The following is an 18,338-nucleotide window of genomic DNA, read 5'->3' on the forward strand; positions in this document are numbered from 1 at the left end:
ACACCAAATGCAGCCTCACACGTGGCTGGGCTGGTTCAGGTTTCAGCCTTTTGAACAGCTATCATTTGACTGGTCGGCTGATGAAAAGGTGAATTTCTTACCTACATCTTGAGAAGGACTTCAGAGGTTAAAAAGAGAAATGGCATTTTATTTCAATAGGTATCGGTCGTGCAGAAAGCATTGGTGCTGTATCGTAAGAGGAAATCAACTAACGTGGCTGCAGAGATCATCAGTGGAGGAAAGTTCTGGCAGAGAACAATAACCAAAACAATGGAGTGAGGTGTAGGGTGGAGCATGAGCAGTCTGTGAGAAGGATGTCATATAGCTGAGATACCTGCAGCAGCTCATTCCAGCTTAGCTACCTTGGAACGGGTTGTTCCCCTGAGGCATCTTAGGGCTTAATCTAAACCAATCATAGGCTGAAGTCATGATCAGCTGAAATCAGGGGAAAGCTGCCTATTGGAATAAATGACATTTGGATCATGGATTTAGTAACCACTTAGCATGGACTGTTCAGCTCTCCTTCAAAACATATTTTCTTTCATTGTTTTCGCTATATACAGAGAATAAAGCTGACATCTCCATTAACACCAAGAATAAACATTTTCTGGGTAATGCCATTCAGCTTTTTTGGAAACCCCAAGGAAGCTTTTCAGGGGGAAGAAGTATTTTTTGTGTTTCTCAGGTTTCTGGTAAATACAGGAATCAATGAAGTGAGCTCTGATGTTTGCTTTCACACCAAATGCAGCCAGAATGCCTTTTTCAGTATTTGGCAGACGACTGTAGATTTCATCCTCGTATGTTTCACCTACAAAATTGGTCTTTTAAATCATAGTGTCTTTTGAATAGGCACAAAACTACTGATTAATTTGAAAAATAAGAGGTATAAAAATTTATGTTCTGGAAACATCCAGAGAGAAATCTTCAATTATCTTTCTTCTAATTTCATCCAGCACAGTGATTTTAGTATTTTCCTGAAGAGCTCAAGAATATCTCTGTAGATATCTTCCAATTACAAAATTTTCTCCATAGTTAAAATCCCACATGGAAATTTCAGACCCCCCAAAATAGTACTCTAGAGAAAAATGTCCACTTAACATTAGAGTTTTATAATGGCAATGCCTTTAAAACATCAGAGTCAGCCTTGCTTCCTCACAAAATAGAGCATGACTGCTGTCTCTGCAGGATTTCCATCTAACCCCATCTTTCAGGAATCAGTTCACAGTTCCATCTTACCAAACCTGGATAACAGTTTTTTTTTCTGTCAAAATGGAAAGATGTTACTGTGTGGGTTTTCACGTATGCTAATAATAAAGTGATTTTTAGGGAAACACAGGAAAGGCAGAGAGAGCCCTACATCACTGATTTTCATTTTTTATTTATATCAGAAATCATGTTGACCTGACTTTTTGTCTAATTTTATTGAAAGGAATTTTCAAAGAATCAGTATTTATGTACTTAGCACTTATTCAGAATCAGACCCATCTAATGGCCAGAACTGCAAAAATACCTTTCTTATATAAATCCCTATGCCTGAGGATATTGCTGATCTGCATTTTCAATGTAACAACACTTGGGTTTCATTCATGTCTTGTAACAAAGGAACATTAATTGAGAAGATCAAAAGCCTGCTTTCCAAAAGCCATTTTTGTCACTCTGACATGAATTTCCTCCATGTTCCTTGTTCCTGGGGCATTAGAATACTCTGGCTAAATTAATGGCTTTGGTTTTTTTTTTCCACTTTGAAGAAAATATTGGCACTTTTTTTAAAAATAAGGCTTATCAGGTAAGGTCTAATATTAGTGTATGTAAGACTGCTTATTAGAGTTCAGCTGACAGAAGTGCATGAAAGTCACTGGCTCAAAAGACAGTTCAATTTGCCCGACCCTTCTGGCATTACTAAACCTACTACACCTTCATTTGTGTACCAACATGGCAAAGATTTTGCTTTGTTTAATTTGAGAGGCTCCTGGGCTTATGAATCATGATGTAGAAAATGTACAAATAGGAATAATCAAACAGAATTGCCTATATGGAGACATAAAAGCCAGACCTTATGACTGTAAGAATGCTTACAGCAGTGTAACATGGAAAGGGTTTTCCTCACATTTGTTGTTACTGGGTTCAAGTACAGGTGAGTGTATTCCTGATTTAATCTTTGAGGTAAAAGCCATGGATGGCTTTCACGCAGGTGGGCTCATCAGCATTCTGAATTCTGCTTGAGTTTCTGTGCCAAGTGCTGCTGGGGAGCTAATGAATTGGAGTCCCAGTTATCTAACACTCATTGATGAACTGGTGAGGGGGCAATTTCTAGTCCCATGGGAGTGGCAGGGTGGGAGAGGTGCTTGTTGTTCCTCTGGCTCCTGTTGCTGGCCACACAGTGTGTATTCCTGTTATGCTGGACCAAAATTCCTCCCTCTGCTTTAATGTTCACACTCCTGGACACCCCTTCTGCATAGGAATGACAAAATAACTTAGGTTTGCATTATTCATTCTGTAAGTCATTCCTCTTCTTCCTCTCTTACCTGAAGGAGTAGGTAATGAAAGACAAGATTAAGACACAGTTTAAGACAAAACAAGTTGAGGAATTATTTTAAAAACTGAAGACTCCCAGTCATAAAGGGGAAACCAAGGCCCTTCCCAGCAGGTAGGGATCCTTGCCAGCTCTTTATACATCAGTGAAAGTGTGTCCTGCTAATGTAGGCCAATCTTAGAGCTTATCCTTTCTCTCCCAGCTGTCAGGATTTCCTAAATAACTTTCTACATAATCCAGCCACAAGTATAAAGGAGAGGAGGGTCATGAGTCATCCAGGCTCTAAGAGAAGTACGAGGTTTATGACCTTCTTTGAAGGTTTCCTGTGCTTGCTCTTGTTTTCTTTCAATCCCCCCCCCCCAATTTGTTTTGTGACTTTCACCATATAACCTCCATTTCTTCTCCCAGAAAAGTCATTAGGTGTTTGTCATCCATTCCAGTGGGATCAGGAATAAACTGGAATTGCAAAGTTGCTCACTTCAGCCTGCCTTTGCCAAGCTGATCCTGCCAAGTGTTAGATTAATTTTTTTAACAAGAAAAGAATAAGTAAATATATTTGAATAAAAATTTACCTGATTTGTTTTGCCAGAGGGAAATGGTTCGTTTGGAGGCATCGCTTGGGAAAGCAAATAGTAGCAAAGTTGGATTTTAAAATCATGAGTAGATACTGATAGTACCTGGACTTAAACCAGAAATTCATTATTTGAGGTACACCAGGGTATAGGAGACCCAGATTCAGTTCTCTCAGCTTAGTGTGAGAGCTTGAGGCCATGCCTCTGGCTTTCCAAGGGAGAGCCTGACCTGCTACAGGCTTCTAGGGAGCCTTAGAGAAAGACTGTCCTCCTCTCAGACCCTCACATTCATTTGGTTTGGCTCCATATAAATGGTCATTTGTTACAGCAAGGCTCAGAAAGTAGGGATATCCTGTCTGGGTAAGTAAGCTGACCATCATGCTAGAGAAAATCTATTTCTGCTTCAATAACTAGTCAACTGCTTTATGTAGAACAGTTAGATCAGGAGAGTTTGAAAGAATCATGTCTCCACCCTGTGCTGCAACTTATTCAATACCTCCTTAGAAAAGATCGGTGTCTTCTAGGAGAGAGCCTGGTATTTCCCCCACAGGCTTGGGTTTGGATTACCCAGCAGCCTCAGATGAGCATAGCTGTGCTCCAGCCAAACAACCAAACCCTGCAGCAGGAGCTTATTCAGTGCTTGTGGGTTGTGTGCTGGGAGAGAGAAAGGCTGAGCAGCCTTCTCATGTTGCATCTAGTATGTGGTGTGTCTCTAGCAAGGTTCAGTAACACCTTATATTTGTCATTGTTTCTCAATAATTTCTATAAATGGCTTTTAACCCTGAGTATGAGTCCTATTCTGATCAAGGCGGGTGTGCAGTTCTCTGTTCATCACGCATTATGTGTCTTCTCTTTATTTGGAGAGCCTACAGGAGATGAAATATTTTCTCTAAGACTTCAATGCAAAGGGAAACAAATACAAATGGCAAAAATGGGGGGGGGGCTGTGTCTATATTATTGTCCTTTGCTAAATGCGACTCATGCTAAATGCTACAGCTTTTACAGCTTGGGCTGTAAAGGTTCAGTGAGGACAGTCCCTAAAAGATTTTGTGTCAGAGTCTGACTGCTGAATTATCCTGTTAGTGCCTCTCACCTTTCACTGAAATGTGGTCAAATAAATTACTTTATGGCAGCAGATATGGGAAGTCACTGCCTGCTTCTCACTCTCAGCCAAGTAGCTGATTTGTTTTCCTTTATTCCGTTTATTTTATGTCCTTTTGCAGGGAAGGCTGCTTGTCCCCCATCAGCCCAGAGTCATGGCCCCTTGTGCAGTCTTTCATATGCCACAACCGAATGTTCATCCTGGACGGCCACGTGCAGCTGAAGACAAGTCTGCAAACCCAGGAGCGACACCTTTTCCTCTTCACAGACCTTCTGGTTGTTGCCAAGTCCAAGTGAGTAATGCCCCTCAGGCACTGCTCCTGCAGAGCAGACCTTTTCTTCAGTGGAACATAGCATGGATTTCCAGAATGCTTTTTTAGTAGCAAGTCTTCCCTAAATCATAAGGAAACATTTTACTTTGACCTCTCCAGGGACCTTTGAAAGCCTTATAGCCATAGAGGAATTTCAGGATGCAACATTTTATGGAAGTATCAGATACTCTTTGATGTTTCTTGTCTTCTGTCATCTTCTCCACTTTGGGAGTACAGGGTCACAGAAGAGTCATTGGCGCTTAGCTATGTTCAATGTGCAAACTTCAACTTCTTGTATTAGACAGGTCTTCTTCAGTCCTTTGGGGTTTGGATAACACCAGTGGTTGTGTTGTAGAGGGATTAGAGGTTTTAACCCTTACCTGGAAGCTGCTTTGATACACACCAGGGATGAGCAGCTGTATAAAAATAGAGATTGCAGGCGGCACTGCGGTGTCTGTCTCTGTAGGTTGTCCTGTGCCAGAAGGAGCATGGGGAAGGGGAAGCCATGCAGAGCAGTCTGGGTAGTGTTCATGTGTAATCAGGCTTGCTGTTCAGCTCTGATTATTCACTCTACCATTCACAATTAAATCACATTTACAAGCTGTGTCGAGCATGCCAGCTTCATGTCGCATTCGTGGTTTAAGGCAGTTTTAGAGGATGCTTTCACTTGTTGTTATGGGTTATGGAGAAATAATAATAAAAAATCCTGATGTAGCTTCACTCTCTGTTAGTCACTGTGTTGTGGTTTCACAGGGTGGACAGTCTCAGTGTGAATCCTGGGCTTTTGCAATGAGTCGTTTTGTTTAAGCAATTGTTTCAGGGGCTTCTGGGAAAAGCCAGAAGAAATCTGTGTTTTCTGTAGAAATCTGAGCTGTGTCTGTTTGAATCACACATAATAAACGTGTCCCCCCCCCCCCCCAGCTGAACTCTCTCACTTGATGTGGTGTGACAACACAGAGGACATTTTACACAAAACATGCTCTGCTATGGGTGGGTGGAGAACATAAGGATGTTTAGGGGAAATCTTGGTGTTCTACCAGCACCAGCAGTAACAGCATTGTTACTGTATTGATTTTTGTTTGTTGCTGGTTTAGGGTGGAATTCACCTCACCTAATTTCAACTGTAAAGTTAAATACTTGCAAATTATATAGGTTTCTGGGTTCCTCTTACAGTCACTGAGGCAAAACTAACTCCTTACTGTGGCAAACTCACCTGTGCTGAAAGAGCATTGATGGTGGGTGAGGGGAGTCATGCTCTTGGGAGTTTCTCTCTCTGTCCACTGGCTATTCAGTGGGCATGCTCCACTAGCTTAGCTCCTTAATTGTGGAAGAGTACATCAGGAGGGATAAAGCCCCCCTCCCTGGTCAGCCTGCTGAGCGCAAGCTGTGTTACAGCCCCTGAGCTGTGCATTACTGCAGGTTTGGCTGGGTCCCAGTGGGACTATTTGCATAGGAAAGCACTAGTTGGTGTAACCGCACAAAAATCTGGTCCCCAGGGAGTAATAACAGCTCCTACAGCATGTGATTTAATGTGGTGAAGAGAAACAATGTTAAAAAAGGTGGAAGAGAACAATTTGTGCTTCTGCATGTGAAAAAGGGTGGGGGGGAGCAAGTCTTTTTCTAGAAATGGCAAAAATAGTATTTTGAGTGATTTTACTTCATGTATTTTGAAGAACTAATTGGGATGTTCTCTCTACAGCTGCCCTGTCAGCAATTAAAGCATCAGAGCTGTCACTAATGAATACTACTTAAAAATCAGCATTTTTAAAGCTGTCTCACACTAAAATGTCAATGCTGATTCCTAGAAGGAAAACCCAAGTGTGTGCATTGCTATGTGGCCATGACTGTTGATTGCTATTGACTTTTTAATAGCTGCTACGGAGTCAAAGCAGTAAGACTAGGACAGAGTTAGTGATACCGTTGAATCTGACTTAACCTCAGAATTATTCCTTGTGAATTATTCTGTCTTAAGTAGTTTTTCAGCTTGGGGCATATGAGCCCCTAAGGTATCTTTGGTCCAGCTGGGCCCCGTGCGGGTGGGAGCTCAGCTGCAGGTGACCAGTCACTGTACAAATGGAGCTCATGTACAATCAGGCTTTGTATGACCAGCAAATGGGTACAAGTTTTTGCTAAAGAGAACAAGTGTCCTCTGAGCTTGCTGGGTAAACTGCTTGTACAGGACTGAGCTCCTGCTTAAAGGCAACAAATTGGCATTGCTCCCATTGGAATTTGTGAAGGGTAAGTCAGTCCTCTCCATAACTGGTCCTCGTATGACTTTGGACAAGGGGCCTGTGGGTTCATTTTTTTGCTATTTTCAAATAATATCTGAAATAAAAACTCCTACAGTTTCCTATGATGAATTATACTAGTTTATAAAAAATCAGAATGGCACTCACATGCTGTGCTCCTCTGGTGCCCTGTCCACTACCTTCATGTGAGGGTTAAGTCACAAATGAATTTATTGAAAGAGTTTTTCTAACTAAACCAAAGTCAAGTACGTAAAATGTACTCTTTTTTATATATTGATTAGATTTCTTACAGAGAGTGTATGTTTTTATTTGGCATAGTAAATATTTCAAGGATCTGTTCAATGATGAAGGTACATTTTTGTGTAGGAGACACAGAGAAATGGTTTCCTTTTTCTCCTTTGTGATGTGCACCTGTGTACATATACATGCCTTTTAAGGGTATTTTCCTGAAGTGGCTGGACATAGAAATTAATGGCTGAGTTCATACATGGAATTACAGCAGCAGTCTCACAGTAGATCCATAAATGCTTTTGTCAGAGAATTCAGTTAAGGAGATTAGCAGATCTGGAGAGAAATTAATCTTCCATCTGTTATTGGCTCCAAGGTATCCAATTGTAATCAAAAGGAACTGTGTGTACTCTGCAGAGGTGGCATAATTTGGGGTGTGCCAGTATCTACAGCATTGATTTTCATGATTTTCCTGTTGATTTCAGTTGATTTGGAATCTGCCTGGTATTCACAGTAACATTTGCTAGGGGACTTTCTTAAAAAATATACAATACTCATTGGATTGTTACTGTACCCATTTTTTAAATGTTCTGTCATGCTGCTTCCTTAGTCAGCAATATATTCATTTCTAATGGTAATGCTTTGGCATATAAACAGAAAACCCATGTTTCACAAATGCTAAGAATCTATGGATTGCATCAAGAACATGGCAGATGGGGATAAAATTATACTTTGGGCTCTTCAGATGTTAATGGCGGCTACTGTTTCAGCACCTCTGGAAACCAGGCCCCTTGAATACAGCTGAAAGCTGTGACTAGGCATGGCAAACAGGGAAGACTATACATCAAGATGACTGGAGAGCATCCTTGGGTTTCTGCCAGCACCCTGCTGACACCTGCTACTGGCACTGTAGGGATCTGGCTTTATGGACTGTAAATATTAAAAAAATGAAACAGCATGTAGAGTGTTCAATGTGTACTGGGTAATGGCAAAAAGAAGTTGAGGAGAAAGGGAGGGTCAACAGATTGATTTGGTGGAGTCAGACCAGACATCCATTTATTAACATCTACATTAGAATTCACAGCTGCATTTTTTTGTAAATCTACGTTTTCACAATTCATTCCATGGTCAGTCAGAATACAGTTATTTTTGTATTCTTTACGCACCTTACTTGTTGCATCATAAACTGATTTGCTAACAAACATGTTGAAATATGCTCCTGTACTATAAGTTTCTCTTTAATTGTGATGCAAAATGCCATAAAGAGAGGTGAAAGATCAGGTTTCAGCTGATCAGCTGAGCCATAGCCTTAGGTTTGATAAGTACTGATGGTTCTTTCTTGACCTTCCTCTGAATGTGCTGCTCTATCCCACCACACCTGTTAGCACAATGTCTGCTGGAAAACTCAGACCAGCCAGGTTCATCTCTGTCCTCTTTAAAGCCACGAGGGTCAAGTGCTTTCATATATTTCAGACTGTGTTAGTTCAGTCTGTCCCAAATCAAATAATTTGTAAACAAGGCTAATCTCAGAGAAGGAGGTCTATGTGTGCCAAAGCCCTAAGAAACTGCTCACCTGGCATATTTATTTATAGAGCACTAATCACCATGGTGCCCAGCACTGTCCCCATCCACATTTGCAACACAGTGGTGAGCTGATGTGCTCTTGGTTTCAGGGAGGGGATGCTTTTCCTCCAGCCTTTCCCTGCTGGCCCAGGAGAAGCATAGCTCAGGTAATTCTGCAAGGCTTGAAGTGAGTGGCTCTGGCAGTGCTGCAGAGCTGGATTGGTTTTGGAAGTTTTTACTTGTTTCTCACATAGCACTAGCACTTGCTAATCCTACAAAGGAAGGATACTTATAAAGAGAAATCTATTGGAAGAAAAGAGTTGAAGTTAAAATGTGAAATTCTATAAATTTGTCCTTTATTCAGTTGTTTAGTAGCATAAAACATAGGAAGGGTCAAGTTTTTAAAAATTGGGAAAATTATGTATCTTCCTTGTAGATAAGTAAATGCTTTGAGAATGCGCAAGGTCTTGGCTCATTCTCCAAGTGATGTGTTTTAAAGCTACCATGTAGAAAGTTTGTGAAGGCTGTGTGGTGACCTGTGCTGTACTTAACACAAATGGCAATTTTTGCTTGTTTTTTCTTCAGGTTTGCTTCATTTGCCCTGGCCTTAGTTGTCACTATTTAAACTCATCATCATTTTTGACTCTGAGACTAAGCAATAGAACTGTAATGTGAACTCCTCAAGCACTGAAGTCACTGAAAGGAGAGTCAAATACAACTGGCAACCTTTGCCTCGTAGCAAGATTTGGAGGGCAACTCTAGACATGGACAGCTTTCCCCTGAGAAGGGGGATGTATAGGGATGACAGAGGCAATCTGTTTATCCCACAAATAAGAGATTTGTTGTTCCCATTTAAATGAAAAATTGGTATGTTTTTATATGCAACCCAATAAAACATTTTCTTTAACTGAAGCAGAAGTGCTTCTTCTATCAGCTCCAGTGCAAGCCTCCCATGTGCCTGAAGGAAGAAACACTCTAGTTGTTTAATCTGCTGTGTTTTCATGTGTGTGACACACCTGTGAATTTCCACCTGCAGGTCACACTCTCATTTCAAACTGAAGTGCCAAGCACGTCTCTGTGAGATGTGGACAGCATTTTGTACAGAAGAAGTGTGTGAAGGCAGCACAGACCCAGACCGCTCCTTTGTTTTGGGCTGGCCCACCACTAACTGTGTGGCAAATTTCAGGTAAGAATTGAGATACATTTTATTTAACAAGTTATGTAAATGTTTCTAGGCTGACAGGTCGTGAGACTATCACCAGTGAATGTGGGGCGCAGGAACTTGCTGATTCTCAAACCAATTCCTTCTACTGCTCTGAGCAAGTTGCCCTCCATTACCTCATCTTCCATCTCACTTATCATTTTAAAAATTGAGAAAATACATGATTTGACAAAGCACTTTCTGTGCTCCAAACTCGCTCAGTGGAAATTACCTTCTTTTGGTATAACTCAGCAAACACCTTGGCTAATTGCGAAGATGAGCTACAAATATTGAACAGCCAAGCTAATGAAAGGATCAAAGACACTCTTCTATGGCAATTTTAAATAGAAGGCCACGTATTGGAAGTAGCAGGAAACTTACAGTGAAATACTGACCTTTGTCCTATTTCTCTTTTTTATTTAATTGTGCCAGAGAAAATGTCAAAATTCCTCTTAAAGCAGAATCTCTGAATTTTAATATCAAGAAAAAAATTTGGCTGTCTGTGCAGCATTGACTGTAAGACACATAAGGGCTGTAGAGGTAATTTCAGTGATTAGGATAATTTTAGTCTCAGCAGGAGGGCTCTTTCAGCACTCTGGATGAGGGAGGGCACCATCCCCCTGAAATCCCAGCTGCTTTGCCTGAGTCTTAGGAATTGCATTTCCTTCTTTATCAACACAGAGCAAAAGCTGGAATATCTGGCTTAATTTCTATGTCCCATTGTCCATACCTAAGGACAATGTTGTCTACAAATTGCACTCTCCTGAGCTGGTTGTGCTGTTTATGTTTTTTTACACATAATAGTCCTGAAACAGAGATGAAATTTTGTGTTGATTTTCAATTGAAATCTTGCCAATAAACACGAGCTTTGATCTTAAGACAGTATGTGATCCTTTATAGATAACTGAAAGTAGTTGAATAAGAAAGCTTCAGTCAAAAAGAGCCAGAGATTTTTCAGAAGTGAATTTTTTTGATGTCTGGAGATACACAGAAAAATCTAAAGGGCCATACGTGAGTGCATAGATGTCTGTCCAGCAGAACTGGAACAACCAAATCAGAATCATATTTTTTACATTTATAAAGTGCATTTCCCTCACAGCATCACTGAGTAGGTTTGTAGTTCCCGAAATGCCTGCTGTGTAAATTTGAGAAACTTGATTTGCAAAAGCAGCAGTGGGAAGAGCAGTTACATCTGAGATAGGATTTAAATCAAGAAAGTTGAAGCAAAATTAGGTTAGATTCCTTGAACTGTCATATTATTAGCTATATTTTACTGGACAGCTTTTTATCCTTCCAAATATACACATGAGATAAAGATAAATGAGATAAGCCTCAAAATGTCCAAAGTTAAACCCTACTCAGTACAGTGGGCTTTTATGTACTTTGTGATGTGCTGATAAAACAAGTAATAAATAAGAATTAGAGTGGAAAGAAATCTGTGTACCTGAGGAAATACCTTTAAACTTTTGAATTAAGATTTTTTTTTAAAAGTGCCCTTTTCTTCTATTTGGACATTACTTTCAGAGTTCAACACATTTTCTATGAAATTCACTGATGAAGCTTTACTTCTGTGGCAAAAATGGTAACTGGGGCTTTTGATATCCCCGGAAGGCTTTGCAGTTGACTTTGCAGGAAAGCAGACTTTTCATTCAAATCTGGATATACCTTTTCGTTTTTGTAGGTATTTATGAAATTGCAACCAAGAAAAGGTCCATTCCATTGTGGTTTGTAGGAGGATTGTTTTGGTATTAGAATGATGGTTGATTTGTCCTGTTTTTCCTTTAATTCTTTCAGGTCTGCAGAACAAAAGGAAACATGGCTGTCTTGTTTGCAAAGGTACTTTATTATATGGTCTTTAAAGACACTGGAAAGAGTCCTGGTCTAGACCAGTGATTCCCAAGCTGTGGTGCTTATGCCATCATGATAGATAAGCTCATGCAAATATTAAAAAAAAAAATCCCACGTCTTCTTCATCAGAAGATGTTGTGTGCTTTATGCAACAATCAATCCCTGTGCAAGGAGGGAATTGCTTCTCTGTGCTCTACAGAATACTGGAGCAATTCCTATCACACATTGTTCCTTCCCAACAGAGCAGCAGGAGCATCTGCCACCATGGCTCGAGTTGAGCCTGGAGCTCTTTCCATGGTGATGGCATTCAAGCAAGCCCAGCTCAGAAACCTCTGCTCTAACCTGCTGCTCAAGGCCAGCTGTATTTTGTTCTGAAAAAAACATACCCAATGCTGGAGGGTAAGGTGGAGGGTTTGCATAAACAGAGTTGTCTTATTTTGTTCAGTGTTTGGACTGAAAACCACTAGTGGTGTTTCTGTTTTCTGATCGCCCAGTTCTTCTGGTTGAGGCTTGTGTCTTTACCTGATTCTTCAGAGTACCTGGGTTGTTTAAATCATCCTTGCTGGGATGATTTCCAGTTCACTGTTTTCCTGTTCAGTCCTCTGAACTAGTCAGTACTGATGTAGCTGATTCCAGTAGGAGTCTGTAGTGTAGACTCAGGCATCACAATGATGGGTAGTTTTAGCTTGATTTTTTTCCATTTCTTTCTCTGCTGCTTACTCTGATTTCTGCAGTGAACTTCAGTATTCATTACTGCAGAACTTCAGAGGGCATTACTGCAGGCCACAGTCAGCCTCCGTTCCAGATATTGCTGGATGCTCTCTTGTCCTCAGAGATCTTTCTACTGCAGTACATCTGCAAGCAATCTCCTTCTTACCAAGTTACTGCTTGATTGCTATATAAATCTATGTCTTGCTATTTATGTGTGCAATATTAAAAATTTACTTGTTTTGTACTTGTTTTGTCAGTCGAATAAGAGAAGAGAAGGAAAAAGACAATCCTAAAAGCATTCCTCTGACAATAATTGCAAAGGACATGGGAACCTGTGCATACGTAAGTGTTCTTGAGCTAAACAGAGGTCTAAAGCCACATCACCTATGAGTGCTATTCACCTGCATCCTTTGGATATTGAGAGGTTTCCTTTGGTTTGCAATTTCCTTTAAGGATACAGCCCCTTGAAAAGTCTTGGCGTAGACAGCCCTGAAATGTTTGTTCTCTGTCTTTAACACACAAGTTCTGTTTTAAGGGTAGAGTGCTTGATAAGAAATACTGGTTCTGGCACATGAACTAAAGACTGTACAGTGTGAAGTTCCAAGAAACACCTCTAGTAGAATTTATGCATAAGCATCTACAGAAATGTCAATGTTACCTTTTTTTGTTTTTTTGCTTGTAAAACTTATCTAACCTACAGCTGCCTTCATTAAATTCTGAAAAGTTGCAGTTGTTTTATTGTTTATAATAGTCTGAAGTCAGTAAAGCAGTGTATAGGAACACCCTGAAATTGCCTTAAGCATGTTAATCATCAAATGATTGATATTGTTGAATTTATAGGCAAAAAGTAGATGGTAAAAGAAGATCATCCATAGATTGATTTGTACCTGTTTGACTATATAATTTTTAACCAATTTAAGCTAAATTCTTGTGTGTAGCCAGTTCCATAGAGATACCCTAGCATTTGGTGATAATCAATCCATTCTTCCTCTGCTTTTTGTCTTTTCTTTCTAACTGTGCTTGTGACAGCTGTATTTCCAGCTCAGAATCTTAAGGAGCATGGGCAAGGGCATAAGATATTTTCACAGAAGTTAGATTTCACTGTACATCGCTGTCCAATAATGACTCTCCACTTAGAATTCTATATTTGCATAAATGTAAGCATAAAGGAGTCTGCCTTTTTATTTTTTTTTTTTTCACAGAAAATCATTATTAAGGTAAACAATGACAGAATTGCCAGGTTGGTAAGACAAAAGTTAATAAGCAATACTAATAATTGTGACAGTTCAAATGCAGGACTGCAGATCAAGGTCTGCTCAGGTGTAAAAGTTTATAAATCATACATGCACTCAGGTGTTGCAGTCTTGTGCCAGGGTTTGTTGGGGCAGTGTCTTTTCTCCTTAGCTATAGTTAGCTCTTGTGCCATAAATGGTCTCTTGATACTGACAGTCCTAGGAGCGACACACTGTAGATATTATCAGTAATAAAGCAGAGGAGGAACAGATGGGGAGTTTGTGATGCACATAGTTCTTATGGTGCTGTGGCTCCTGTGCTACAGCAGCTGGAGATATCCAAGAATTATTTCATTTTTGGACAGTAGGGAAGGCTGAACACAAGGCACAAACTATATTCTAGCCAAGGGCAAAACTTATGCAAATGTGCTGACCTACTCCTGAGAGCCAGATGCCATTGCTTCAGGCAAATGTTAAATTTTTTATGGTGTGAGCGTTTAGATCTGTACTGAAGCAAGATACACAGTATTCTCACTACTTTCCTTTCATTGCCATGGCAGCTTGTTACTATCAGGGTCTTACACAAAGGTGCAGCTCAGATCTTTTTTAGATGCAAAATGTCAGGGGTTTGTTTCACCTGAACTTCTTATGGCCAGCATAAATCTGACATGCTACACAAGGTGTCAGGGTATTGCCGACTGTCTTGGGACTGGCAGTAAACATCTACATCCCAGCTCTGCTGCCTTCTGTTCTTTAAGGTGGGCCTGGGTAGTTTGTTGCAGTGGGCTTGCCTTGGTTCTGCCAAGGCTTTAGTCTGCATGAACCAGCTGCAGTCACAAGTTGTGTAGTCCTGGTGGCAGAGCCAAGCCAGCCTCTAACAGGGGCTCTGTGACCTGTGCTTGGTATGTGGGAGTTGGCTGGGAAGCGGGGCTGGCATGGGTGTGGTGCTGCAAGCACTGGAGCAACTCACGGAGCCGAGGTACAGAGCACTGCCCAGCAGGATAGGAGCAACACTGGTGCCAGGCAGCAGGTGCTGAAGTCTCCCACTGGAAGGCCAGCTGTGGAAAGTGGCACTTTGGCTGACACAAAGCTTGGCACTTTGTGCTGGTTGCCATAGCTGGTTAAAAAGTGGGGTCTCTGCTGCTCCGTGCTTTTCCAAACTGCCTATCAGCAGATTCTGGAGGATACTGGAAAGGTCGTGTTTTAACTGGATGGAGCATTACCAAGAGGAAGTGCTTCTGCTCCTAAGCCAAATCTAGCTTTGAGAAATCTATATAGAATGTGGGAAAGGTATGGGGATGAACAGCCTGTGTACAATACTTTCTTACCATGGAGATCTTCAGTTGAAAAGGACAGAAATTAACAATTGATGTTTCACTGAAAAAAATTCCCTGTAATGTTTCATTTTTCAAAGGGAACTTCCATGCTTTTAAATTAATCAAACCATTATGTTTCCCTTATGCAGTGTCTAAAAGTGCAGTTAGTGGTTCTGACTTCTTGCATATTTTAATGTGGAAGTCATGTCCCAGTAATTGTAATATTGTCTTTTCTGACTGAGCTGTTGGGGAAGCAGGAAGCAAATACGCAAAGTATGTGACAAAGCAGAGGAATCCAACCTTGGTCTCAGACAGCTGGACCTTTATCTATGTAGTATGATTTTTTTATCAAGTAAAATTTTAACAGGATATTCTCATTTTTTCTAACAATGAATTATGCAGAGCTACTGCACTTCAGATACTCTTTGCAAATCCAAACTTTTAATGTGGCTTTCCCCTTCTCTTTTTTTCTGTTGACAGTCAAAAACCCTAAGTGTAACCAATGTTGATACAGCAAATGATGTCATTCTGATGGCCCTGCAGCAGTTGGGAATTAATGTAAGTCCTTGCACCAATTTTAATGAGTCTTTCTTTGTAGTTACTTTTAACAATTAGATCTTCCCTTGCACTTTTTCCAAGTTTTAGGATATGAACATTAATCAAATCCTTTAACATAGTAGTTCAGAGGTGTTGAAATGCGGCAAAAGTGCCTTGTTAACATATAGACCTCTAGAGATTATCAAGTGCCTTAAAAGTTTTGAGTAAGCCTCTCATCCCTGTAAGGGATCAGTCACGTTTCAAGTTGCTTTTAAATCTCTTTTGCTGATGCCTAAGAGGAGATATCTTGGCACAAGAAGTGAGAGTTTGATAGAGCTCCTTTTGCATGCTTCAGTGTGAACAAGAAGCCTACTGGTCTGCCTGTTAATTGGTTTCAAAGTGTGCAGACGTGCTTGATCAGCTGTGTCCCCAGATTGCACTGCTCTCAAGTGTCCCAGTCAGGTACTCTAAATATCCATGGACCTTTGGAGCTATGTGATACACGAATATAACTGAGTGATTGCATGGAATCTGAATGCACCCAATTTAAACAGTGTCCTGAAACTGTTTTGGAAAAAAGCTTTTACAGAACTTATGATAATGCAGGGTAGTTACCAGATAGATGCAGTGATCCCTGCTAGATCAAGTACTGCCTCAACTAGCTTCCTTTGCCCTAAAGCAGACTAGGTAGTGCCTCAGGTGTGGTAGAGGATCAGTGCCAGGGACAAGAATTCTGGCTCTCTCACTGTGTTTCACAGAATGGCTCCAACCAGTATCAGTGATCATACAGAAGCTCCTGGATGACAGCTTTTTAACTGGTCTATCAGCTTGCTGTTTGGGTAACAGGATTTTTTAAATGTTTTTCTCATGATGCATATGCTGGTCTCATTGCATGGAATCTGACAAGTTTTTCCTTACTACAGCCCTGAGTGTGAAGAGTCAAAATAGTGAGCAAAATGCCACTGTTATGCTTCCCTGGGGTTTCTGGAGACTCACAGCAAAAGTTGGAGTAACATCAGAATTTTCCTTCCCCAGCATCCATTATCCCTAATTTACACAGGCTTTTAATTCAGGAGTCTATTCTGCTGGCTTGGCATTTCCCAGGCACAGCAATTTGTGTCTACCCATCTTGTTATGGCTCAGACCTCTCATTTACACCAGGGCTGGGGCCCTGGCTCAGAATCCAGTAGTCCGTATAATTAAGGAATCTCTGGAGTCTTTAGAGGGATTGCAAGGTGAAAAGGATAAAAGGTGAATTAAAATTAGGATTTTAATTGCAGATTGTCTCCCCCACTCTGCACCAAAAATCAGGAGACTTAAGTGTTATTATAACTGCAAGTCTTTATTGTGATGTGCTTCATTTTTACCCATTTTATGGGTGTCATTTGCTCTTCCTCACTTTGTGTACAGAAAAAAACAGGAAAATGGTAACATTTAAAGAGAATACTTTGAGATTAGCAGGACAAGGAGCTGGTTGGGTTTCAGCAGTGTGTTATTTTGTATGTATCACAATCAACCTTTACCTCCTCTTTACATTTTTATTTCAAGTAGAAAAAGAATGAAAGCCATCTGAAAGATGTAACATCTTGCCTGCAGAATTATTTGCCCAGCTAATATACTACATTTTTTTACTGCTTCTCTAAAGCAGAAAGCCTTTTTTTTTTTCATTAGAGGTGTGTCATAAGATTAGCAATAAAATCAAACAAGCTAAATAAATTAAGCTGTAGCCTGCATGTCAATCAATCACCCAGCCCCCTGGTAGGATTGTTCTGGCTGTAAGGAAGCTCTGCCTTACGTGCTGTATCAAGGTTTTTTATTTCTGTCCACAGAGAACCACTTGAAAGGAGCTCCATGACTTTTCAATGGCAGTTATAAAAACTACATTTCACATATTGTGTGATTAATGGGGCTATTACTTTGGTTGAGTTCACTCTGGTTTAACACATCAGGGTTTTTTCCTCTGTGGTGTCTCTGGTAAATGACAGCCAGCTCGTGCAAAATGGCATTGATCATCTGTTCCAAATTATCAAGTGGGGCAGAAGGAAGGGCCTTGGGTTTCCCAGCTCTGTAAGTACACTTGCTGACTTTTCTGGGACGGTCACATTTATCCTGACAAATGGCCTCATAAAGCCATAAAGGACAGCGTTTGCAGTCAGAGATGAACAGTCTGCCTCCTGCAACCATGCTTACTGGCCCTTCCCTTCCCTGCTTCCCTTCACAGCAATGAACCCTTTCATATTTGTCTGTCAAAGGAAAAGCAAATACCCTTTCTTGTGCTCTTCAGCTGTATTTATTTGCTCCTGGCTGCTTGCCCTGAAGCATCAGAGATGTCTCCAAAGCCTATTTATTTTTCTTCTGCCCCCTGCTAGCTGACTTAACAGCAGTGCTAATATGGGCCAGAAAGCTCTGTCAGTCAGAGAGCAAACTGCAAAGGCTTTGTTGGGTGTATCAGCATTACATCAGGTGCATGCAGCAAGTAGGAAGAGTCTCAAAAGCCTTAGGAACACTGGGTGAAGGTCCAAGAAATGCAAGATAGTAGGCAAGTCTGTTTGAAAGGAGTTAGGAATTAACTTTGGATCTAAATAAATGCTGTCATGTGGTATTTAACACTTTTTATAGCCAGAAAACTTTTAGATTTTTAACTAGCCTAATTTAGTAGTGTCACCAAAAAGGGATTTAAGGTAAAATAGATCACTTTTAATGAAGCATATTTATCCACTTTTTCTTTTGTACATTTGTGCTAGAGGCAACATTTAGAATTCACTTTAATTTGATTTTATTTAAATCAGAGGTTTTCACAGCTTTTCCCAAAAATGATCACATTCCCCAGTCTTTTGAAAATTGTCTCTTTTGATGTAAATTTTTCCTCTCTGCTGTACACTTTAAAGAGGGCTCTGTAGTCTTAAAACACCATCCAGCAGTCCCAAGCACTTCCA

At 40.5% G+C, this 18,338-nt stretch overlaps 1 protein-coding gene across 3 annotated transcripts in view; it reads left to right on the forward strand.

The window, feature by feature from the left end:
* Window positions 1-18,338, forward strand: part of ARHGAP20 (Rho GTPase activating protein 20) — a 56,601-nt gene that overhangs the window by 23,304 nt on the left and 14,959 nt on the right. For all 3 annotated transcript variants that reach the window (XM_068181355.1, XM_068181356.1, XM_068181354.1), the window contains 5 exons: window positions 4,329-4,499; window positions 9,594-9,743; window positions 11,553-11,594; window positions 12,575-12,659; window positions 15,346-15,423. In XM_068181355.1, the coding sequence (XP_068037456.1) occupies window positions 4,329-4,499; window positions 9,594-9,743; window positions 11,553-11,594; window positions 12,575-12,659; window positions 15,346-15,423 (526 nt within the window). The remainder of the gene's footprint in view (window positions 1-4,328; window positions 4,500-9,593; window positions 9,744-11,552; window positions 11,595-12,574; window positions 12,660-15,345; window positions 15,424-18,338) is intronic.

The sequence above is a fragment of the Anomalospiza imberbis genome, chromosome 2 (assembly GCF_031753505.1).
Source record: "Anomalospiza imberbis isolate Cuckoo-Finch-1a 21T00152 chromosome 2, ASM3175350v1, whole genome shotgun sequence".
Lineage (NCBI taxonomy): Eukaryota > Metazoa > Chordata > Aves > Passeriformes > Viduidae > Anomalospiza > Anomalospiza imberbis.